A 9932-nucleotide genomic window follows, 5' to 3' on the forward strand; every position below is an offset into this window, starting at 1 on the left:
GGCTCTCTATTCCTTCCTTTGAGTGAGGGTGTAAGCATGTCTGTGGTGCATACAGTGGGGACCCCTGTCCAGATGCTAATGGTGGCACTTATGTGGATAAGCATCCTAACAACTGTCACGTAAAAAGCTCATCTTCTTTTATATGCAATACTTTTTCATGCTTCTGATAAGTCATAGTTTATACAAATTAAAAATATTTCTTTTAAGATTCTTAGTGTGAGCTTAGAAAAGGAAGTCAGCGTTTGAAAACACCAAAGGAATAAATAGTAAGTTTATTCTGGTTGTTGGTGTATTACTATAGGCTGGTATATGTCCCATGTAAAGTTTTAGGCAAGCATCCATCTGCTGCAGTAATAGTAAACTATTGGATTAGATTGCACATTCCTGATATGCTCCATTATTTTAATGGATTTAATCTATTTGGAATGTTACTTATTCAGAAGAATGTAACAAACCTAATGTCTCCTGAAGTCTGGCAGTCTTCCCAAGAAATGACCACTCTGAGTATAGATTCTGCCTGATTCTAATCACATCAACATCAAGATAGTACAGCCTTCAAATATATCTAAAGGGATAATCTAGAAATGGAAGAATCTGCTGATCCTCAAATTGTATTGTATGAAAGGACAAAATAAGGCATAATATTTCCAGAACAGAAGTTTAACTTGATCTTGATTAAACAAAGGGTTTGAATTATAAGGCCCAATGCCAAAAAAACCCCACACCTCAGACTCTAGCTGTTATGAAAATGCACGTCTGTACCATCATAGACCAATCTATATTGAGAGTTTACTTTTCAAACACAAGATGTTTTGGCTGCACAGGTAATGTTCATGTTTAACTTACAAGCCACCATGAAACCCAAGCTCTTTCAGAATTGCAGAAAATGCAAAATACTATAAATAGAAAAATGAGATGACCATAAATGTTGGAGGGAATAAAACTTAGGAAAATGGCAAAACCGAGAGCACAATAAATGGCATTTAATATACAGAAACACAAAAGCAGAGGTTACAACTTAAACTCCAGGATATCTTTCCATGAGTATCTGGGCAAATTGTTTTAATCCAAAACATTAGGACATTAAAAGCCAGATAGGAAAAATCTGTGCAAATAGGAACTATCTTACCTCAACACATTACTTAATGTCTTTTTTCATCCTTAAATATTACAACTAGAAAAAGATATACTGGTTAATATATCAACCTTTAATCCCAAAACAAAGTTAGATTAGCAGCCAGCTATGCTAGATACTTCAGCTGTAGAAAACTCACCAGGAAATTCTGAACATCTGGCTGGCTACTGTTCATTACTGATCCGTCTTGGTACAATGGAGATGTTCCAGAGGACTGGAAAAAAATGTTATTATGTTGGTATTTCAAATTATTAAATTGGATCATTAGGATAATTCCAAGTCAGAGGGAAAATAATGCAAAAGTTGATATAGAATGAAACATGTAAATATAACTAATAGTGATATAGATTTATAGCAAAGACAGATTGTCAAATGTATTTGATTGCTTAAACGAGACTGTAAGTTGGCAGATAATGGTAGAAGTTTGGATTTATATTCTGAGGCTTTTAGAAGGCATTTTGATTTAGAAACCAGAATGACATATAATCAATATGGTTCTCATTAAATGGATTAAAGACTAGCCAGGAGTTAGATCTCAAAATACTTCAACAAAAGGGAATTATCACTGGCCAGCTGCATTTTGAACATAGCTCCTGCAAGAACTGGTTCTTGATTTTTTTAAATCTTCCCCCCACTTCACTTTGGATTATCTGAATCACATTTTAACCAAAGGATGGCCTACAGTTCTTGCAGCCCAGATATTAACAAAACTCTGCCTGGCTGATCTAAGAGCACAAACTGGACTATAGCAAGAATTCCCACGAGTTCAGATCTTCTGTTTGCTACTGCGTTTGGTATTGCATCATATGGAAGGCACCTAAATTCAGTAGATTCCACATTCTTTACTTAAGCATTTCACAAGCACCCAACACCTGCTTATGCAGGTATCCAGAAAATCCTCCATCTTGGCACCTAGGCCCCACCACATCTTAGCAGTGCGTTATTCACAGCTTTCATGGTGTGTCCAGTGCACAGCAATCAGGCTTACCTCCTTCTTCTCCCTGTTGAATCTTCTCTGCAGAAAGGAGTTACTCAGCAGGAGCAGCCTGCTCGCCCTCTTCAGAGCACCAGGAACGTGTTTGAGATGCTCTCTGTGAGACATATGGGTGTGACTACCCTCATAGTAAGTAATCTAATCTGGATCTGCTGCATCTTAGGTCAGGAGGCCCTTATGTAAGTGGACTAGTATTAGCTCTGTTTGACCCTTCTGTTCTGCTGTTTCAAAGAAAGGAAGTGTTTCTGCTCAGTATAAGCTGAAAACATCAGCCACCAGGAAACCACCAGTTCCTGCTTTTGAACTTTCCTGTAGCTACATGCTGAAACACAAGCTGTATAAGGAGCGAGGTCTGACATTCAGTTCTGAGGCCCTATTTCTTCCCACATAGTGGGGACTGAACATACCATGTTTAGAGTATCGGGTTCTCCTGTTGGGCCTGCAGACATAAATCTTTATCCACCAATAACAGGATAGATGTCCAGACTAGAAAAAATGAAGCTGACAAAGTCAAGAGTAGCTGTTACGCCTAAAACTTGTGCTTAAAATCCATTTAAAATCTGTTTCTCCCCACCCTATTCCACTCCCCCTCCCTAAAGGGTCTTTTCTGTGGTCAGGCTCACGAGCAGCGTGTTTTCTTGACTCCTAGTATGGTTGTATGTGACTCTGGTAACACAAACACTTTTTTTCAGACTACTTAGGCAGAAATTAGTCATTATATAATGCATTGTGTTGGGATGCAATGGAGGACGTAAGTCTGGAAATGCAATAATCTGGCAAAAAAGATTGCCATAATTGTGAGGACTATGGCAATAATTAAACTGTTTGTGTACATTACTAAATGAGAAGCATAAAAGATGGAGTTTTGAGCAACCTGGGCAAGTGGAAGGTGTCCCTGCCCATGGCAGGGGGTTGGAACTAGATGATCATTAAGGTTCCTTCCAACCTAAACCATTCTATGATTCTGTGGTTCTGTGAATTCACATGGTTATCTGATTCACTAGAAGATTATGACCAGCTGGGAAGACAGTGCAAGGAGAAGGAAGGATTAAAACACTTTGACAACTTGTTTGTCAAGGCTGGAAAAGATAGTTTACTCTGAGTTGCATAAATTTAAGTAGTTACCTTTTAAACCTTTTTAGCTATGTAAATTTAATTTTAAATAAAGAACAGCTTAGTTGGAATAATGTAATGAAACTGGGTATAACCATTTTGAGCAATATTGTCCATGCTTATTAAAATAGCCTCTCAAAGTAAAAGGGCTTGCTAAGTAATTAAATATTTAAAAGCTGAATCAGAAGTTAGATCCAAACCAGACTTCTGGAGTGAAAACACCAACTTTAAAAAGAGGACAGGTTTCACGGTTTTGGTTGACCTTTTTCTTAATGAGAAGCAAGTAAAAAGAAACTATTAACTTGTGTACAAATAGTCAGAATTTATCTGTGAGTCCTTTAAATTTTTGTTCTTTAGAAATAGAAGGCGAAGTGGATTCTCAGCTGTAACTTGGAGCACTGTACTCCACCTGACAATCTTGACCCTTCTCTTCACCGTCTTTCCGCACAGATAAGGTATGGCTGTGGTTGTAATGTCATGCCTAATCTTGGTTTGAGATCTGGAATCACGCCATGAGGAAAACACAAGTGAAATCGTTGTAGTAATGAAGTGAAAAACAAAAACATTTCCATTCGAGCTAGCTGTTCTCCAAGACAATGTCGTCTTCCTGAATTGAAAAGAAGGTTTTGAAAAGACTTAAAATGCGTTCAATTATATTTTCACTCTTATTATAATTAAGAATGGTCATTTCTATGCTCTAAGAGGAGCTGCATGAGCTTGGTATAGTATGGAAAGGATACATGATAAATTACAGCAAGAAATGGAGTTTAGAGAATTTGTTTCTCTTGCTAAACAAATACCATTTTAATTAATTCTGTCAAAATTATTTATAGAAGCTATCAGCTATTTTTCATGAAGTGCCAATCAAGACAGAATATGCTTTAAAAATGTGATACTGTGAATCTCAGCCTTTGTTCCCTATTATTTTCTTAATTACATCTACTGTCAGTCATTATTATCTGGCAATTATTACAACCTGGTAAGCAGAAAGATATGAAACAGGTCTGGATATTGCCTTTAAACATTAGTTCCTGTTCTGATTAGTAACAGAGTAAATGCGGTTGTGGAAGACACAGATGAATGGATAGCAACATCTGGCACTGGTAAGGTCAAACAAGCAGAAAGAAACGTAACAGAATACACAATAAAGGTGGACTTCAGCAAAGCTAAATTGAACCATTTAGATTTTAGAGATTTGCCTTGTCTCCTACATTTAGGACAAAGAACATCCCAAATAAGTAAACTAAGTCACCCTCTACACTAGACTATGTCTTTCAGGTAGCTTAAACAGAATGCCATATTTTTTAGGTTGATAATCATATATAAGGTAAATTATTCCCACTTACAAAAGACAAATCCCTAATGATTTAGAACTGCCGGAATATTTCCTCAGGACAGAACCAGTGCTACATGCTGATCCCCAAGGTAGTTCTGAATAAAATCTGCAATTTCTGCTGCTGATCTAAGTGCTGAAATTTGAAAGCTGTTGTGTAAATCCCATGTATATAATGGCTTCAGCAGCAAATAATTATCAATTGTGCAACGACTAACACTTGTGTACTGCAATGATAAAAAATGTATATATTACTCAGATTAGAAGATACTGGTTTTTTTATTAGTTTATACATAATGATGAGCTCATCTATATGAAAGATATTATGCTAGTATGTATTTTGTCCAGAGTGCATTATTATATTGAGTATATTTAAAGTAGCTGTTTTATCATCCTGTCCATTCCTGATTTATCGCCATCGCTTATACTTCTCTAGAATGATGAAAAGAAACAGTGGAAGGAATCGTTCTTACCTAGTGAAAAAGGAATAAATGCATCTTTCTTGACAAACTGCCCGCTGCTGTCCAAAAATCTCTCAGGAGAAAACACTTCTGGATTGCTCCAGTATTTTTCATCAAAATGAACAGAGTAGAGGTTTGTAATGACTGTCGTGCCTTCGGGAATAGAATAACCACGCACAACAGTATCTTTAGAAGTTGCGTGGAAAATACCTAGTGGAACTATGTTACAGAATCTTAGAACTTCATGTAGAACAGCCTCAGTGTACGGCATTTTGCATTTCTCTTCTAAGGCAGGCATTTTGTTTGGGCCGATGACTAAATCGATTTCTTTTTGAACTTGCCCTGTTAGGAAGAGGAATAAAAGTTGGTGTTTATTGTGTACTATCCTTTATTTTTTAATTTAAGCTATAAAATACATACTTTTAAAAGGATACTGAAACATGAAATACATAAAATACAGTAGCTTATAAGCTTTAAATTCTATATTCCTTATCCTGCTAGTAGGAAGTACTACTAGCATATATACCAGTAATCTTAATATTGGAAGTAATTATTCTCAGTAAAATTGTGGTTTAACATATTTTTCTTTGTTTGTGTATGTGATTATTTCTGGAGCTCTTCAAAAATAAAGACACAAGCAAAAGACTGCAAAGATAAAGTACATTAAATACTTGAGTGAACACACATAGCACTGAAATTAGCCACTTAAACTTTCCCTTGTCTAATTCTGCTGTGATTCTTTACAACTGTTAAAGTGTAAAAATCTTTCACTCTTAAACTGAAAATTCCTGATATAACACAGTGAGAGTTAAGAGGGATGGGAGTCTGAATTTAACTGAAAAGGAACAAATTTGATCTCCTTTTTTTTAAGTTATTTTAAAAACTAAGTTCATAGGTTACTTAAATAATCTCAAGGCATTCAAACTGCCTTTTCTTCTTCCTGAGACACTTTGTTGAAACTGCCATACAACTACCTAAAAAAAAGTTGGAGTTTTACAATTCCTGTGAAACCGATAATGAAAATCTGTCCAATTGCAGATTAGTACATAGATTAGTACATCAGCCAACCAATACTGTGCATCACAAAACTAACTTTAAATATATTAGAATTACTTTATTAAAAATACTAAAGCTTCATTAAAATTTATACACAAAAAATATCCTAAAATTTTATCATCATACCTGACTTTTGACATCTTCTTCACCTGCATGTAAAATAAGCTTTTCACATCTTAGTATATTTGGCAAATATAGTCCATAGTATATCTGGCAAATGATACGATAGAATTTATATATACAGACCTTCCTTTTTGGTTATGACAATGGATCACTGCATCACTCTGAAAAAGCATTTTAAATTTGCAATAGGAAAGTGTATCAGTTCCTCAAAATGTCAAAGTTCTTACCTTGAATGTTTGGATAAAGAGCCATAAATAACACCGCCCATCTTAGAACATTTGTTGTGGTTTCTGTCCCAGCTATGATGAGCTCTCCAACGGAGAAAATTAAGTTTTCTCTTGAATAGGTAGATTCTGGATCATTTGCATTGCAATCCATCTCATCTAAATATGCATCTACAAAATGTCGAGGTGACTGAGGCTTCCTATTTTCAGAGACACGTTCAATAAGCTCATGAAGAAAGTCATAGACTTCAGCTGCATTTTTAAACAGCTGCTGGTGCTTCCCAAATGGCAAGATACCAATCCAAGGAAAAGCATTATATAAAAATACAGAAGCACTAGCAGCTAATTCAATATTTTCACTAAAAATCTCAATCATGTGCTGAAATTCAGTATCTTCATATGTGAAACGTTCTCCAAAAATAATCAAATTAGTAATGTTTGAAACAGCATTTGTTATCAAATGCTTAAGATCAAATGGTCTGCCTTTGTATGTATCAATGGCATCAAGAAAAAACATAGATTCTTCTGAAATTTTGTGTTCAAAGGACCTTTGACCATATCCAAAAATTCGAAAGGTATTTACAGCTAATTTGCGATGTTCTGTCCATCCTCTGCCATATTTACTGTTCAGTAAGCCTGGAAAAATATTTTGACACAGTATTTTATGCAACGCTTTATCTTCCCCGCCCATGAGATAATAAAATTATTTAACAAAACAAAAAAATGATACAAAATATTACAAAAATCTTGCTATGGAACATAGTCCAACAGTGACAATCCTTTCCAAATAACATCTTCAAAGAAGTGTATCAAGTATTTTATGCAAGGAGATAAAGAAGTAAAGGAAACAGCTACAGCAAATATTTCATGTGATCGTAAACCCATCTATTGGGCAAAAATTACATTGTTATATAAAAGACATTAGCACTTACCTCCCATGTTTGTCAGCTTCTTAAACAAGGGAAGAGACGGTCTATCTGAAAAAATTTCACTTTGATGAACAAGGCATTCTTTTACTGCATCATAGCCATTCAGTACAATAGCAGATATACCTCCAAGATCAAGACTGAAGATCTTTGGGGGGGAAAAATAATAAAAAATGTAAAATGCTATTACAACCGAATCTTAATAACCAATAATGAAAAAAGGTCAAAACAAGTAACAAAATAGTGAAACCACACTAAACAGCGATGCAAAATACAGGCTTGAGTAAACTTCAGCAGGGCATACAGGTAAGCAGAGGTGATACAGCTGTGGCATTGCACAGTAGAGTCTCTTGTGAGCTACCTGACTCTATCAAAAGATAAAAGTAAACTACCCCACACTACATTCTGTGCTTTGCTGTGCACCTAAAGTGACCAACTCTCCAAAAAAAGGACTGAGGATACTTTCATATAGTCATTTAAAAGATGTGAATTTGGTATGACAATGCATGAGTAGCAAGGGTATATGAAGATACGTAAGTATCCTTCTGTTTCAGCTAGAAAATCAAGATGCTCTTATGGAGGGAAAGCACCCTGAGATGTGCCAGAAAATAATGTATTGTCACATAACATTATCGATCTAAGACATAGCTGAGAGAAAAGAACTAGAACTAAAATACATATATTGCCTGCTTTCCTAATTTCCTGAGACTGTTTCCGCGGGAGGGAGGAAAGCTTTACTCCTGCATCTGCTCCTCCTCCCAATAGCTCAACGTGGTTATGGGCACTGTGGCTGACGCTACAAGTTCGTATCACAAAGACTTCCAACATGTCACTTAGTAACGGCAGACACAAAAGTGGTGTCAGTTGTGAAAACAACCAAGCAGCACCCAGTCCTTTCTACCTCTGAAACTGGACACCAGCTTACTTTGCACAGGCTCCCAAAGAACCACCCGGTGATAGAAGTGAGAGCCATGATGACAGCCAACAAATGCCAGCATGGCCCAGCTAGTCCCATCTCCCGTTTGCAGAAGTGGTTAGCACTAGATGCTTTGGAGAAAGATGCAATACATCCTACAGAAGGCACATACAGGATAAGCAAAATGAAAATCTCAACCTAAGTTTTAAAAATTGAAACCAAGCCTAAACTCAGGACTGAAATCCTATATCCTTCTCCATACTTTTCTTAGCATTATAAATCTGTGCTTTTCCTGATACTGATCTCTACTTTTGCCTTCATCTCGGAGCTGCTGACCTCCACAATATGCAGTAATGACAGCCTAGTTACACGTTCCATGCCGAGTGGGCTGTCACTGAAAGGGTTGCCAAGCACTGGCACAGGCTGCTCAGGGAATGGTGGAGTCACCATCCCCAGAGGCACTTAAAGGATGAGTAGATGTGGTGCTCAGGAACATGGTTTCGTGGTGGACTTGGCAGTGCTTAATTAATGGTTGGACTCAATGATCTTTATGGGTTTTTCCAACCTAAATGATTTTATGCCTATTTTGTTTTAGCAAACTTGATATTTTACCGTTATAAGGGCTCGTTTTTAAGTGACAAGACTCTTCCAATATGTTCCTGCAAACCATTTGCAAGTTTTGTATACGTGATCATAGCTTGTTTGTCTTTCTTCCTATGTCATACAGAATTAAAAAAAAAATCTTCACTGTATTTTTCCAGAGCCTCACAAATCCTGATACGCTATCTCCAAGTTCCCTCAAATGCTGCAGGATCTTTTCCGATAGGCAACTAGAACTACATACAGCATTCAAGGCAAGTAGAAAGCTTAGTTTATTTGATAACATATCTTCTTTCCGATTTCCATTCTATTTGTCCTAGTGTTTTTCTTGAAACACACTCACTTTTTTCTACTGCCAAATAAATGAAACAGAATATAATTCTATCATTTTGTGTCTGCCATTTAGGTTGCCTTTAATTCACACACTTTGCTTTGCTTCTCATTCATGAAAGGACCAACATACTCTGTTTCTGCTGTATGTTTCATAAATGATTTGGACAAAAGCTTTTAACAGACAAGTTCTAGCAACTGTTTTATTTGTTTGTTAGTGGTGTTATATTTAAACATTTCTAGCAGTTTGAAGAATGTGATGTTTCAGACAAACCAATGCTTGCCAGACACAGACCTCTGTGTGTGTGCCTACGTACACGTGCACACGTACATACACTGATACCTGCCTGCTAGATCTAGTTTGGGTTAAACTTTTATGATGCCTGTAAGAATAGACTGGTTGCTCGAAACTGATGAAAAGAAACAACTGACGTATGCGAAAAAAAACCCCATCCTACTGTAGTTACACGAACTGACTCTAGGTATTCTAGGTATGCCACTGAAGGTACTTTGAAGAAACGTGCTTTCAGTGAAAATGTTTCATGATTCAAGTGCCTGCTGTTCCGTTCCCATTTGTTTATTTTAAGCCCTCTGGGTGCGTCCAAGACTTGTGCACAGGAATCAAGCGAGTCACTTGTAGCTGCAGCAGGACCCCGCTTTAAGCCTCGCCCCGAAACGCCAAAGCACGGGCAGGGCCGGCCACCCCGGCAGCTGCCCTCCG

The 9932-nt window shown here is 36.9% G+C and overlaps 1 protein-coding gene across 1 annotated transcript; it reads right to left on the bottom strand.

The window, feature by feature from the left end:
- Window positions 1-3505: 3505 nt before the first annotated feature.
- Window positions 3506-8363, bottom strand: LOC104274069 (vitamin D 25-hydroxylase). Its single transcript, XM_009869594.1, has 5 exons — window positions 8291-8363; window positions 7372-7563; window positions 6443-7075; window positions 5049-5378; window positions 3506-3849 (listed from the first exon to the last, which is right to left on the bottom strand). The coding sequence occupies exons 1-5, from the start codon at window positions 8361-8363 to the stop codon at window positions 3674-3676; spliced, it is 1404 nt and encodes a 467-aa protein (XP_009867896.1). The 3' UTR covers window positions 3506-3673.
- Window positions 8364-9932: the final 1569 nt, after the last annotated feature.

The sequence above is a fragment of the Apaloderma vittatum genome, unplaced genomic scaffold (assembly GCF_000703405.1).
Source record: "Apaloderma vittatum isolate BGI_N311 unplaced genomic scaffold, ASM70340v1 scaffold12185, whole genome shotgun sequence".
Lineage (NCBI taxonomy): Eukaryota > Metazoa > Chordata > Aves > Trogoniformes > Trogonidae > Apaloderma > Apaloderma vittatum.

Excerpts from the sequence above, each read along its gene's own strand:
- LOC104274069 (XM_009869594.1), bottom strand. The coding sequence starts at position 8,363 with ATGCTGGCATTTGTTGGCTGTCATCATGGCTCTCACTTCTATCACCGG. Across the intron at positions 7,564-8,290 it reads TCTTTGGGAGCCTGTGCAAA|ATTCGGTTGTAATAGCATTT; the intron begins GTAAGCTGGTGT and ends TTGGTTATTAAG. Across the intron at positions 7,076-7,371 it reads GAAGCTGACAAACATGGGAG|GCTTACTGAACAGTAAATAT; the intron begins GTAAGTGCTAAT and ends ATATTTTTCCAG.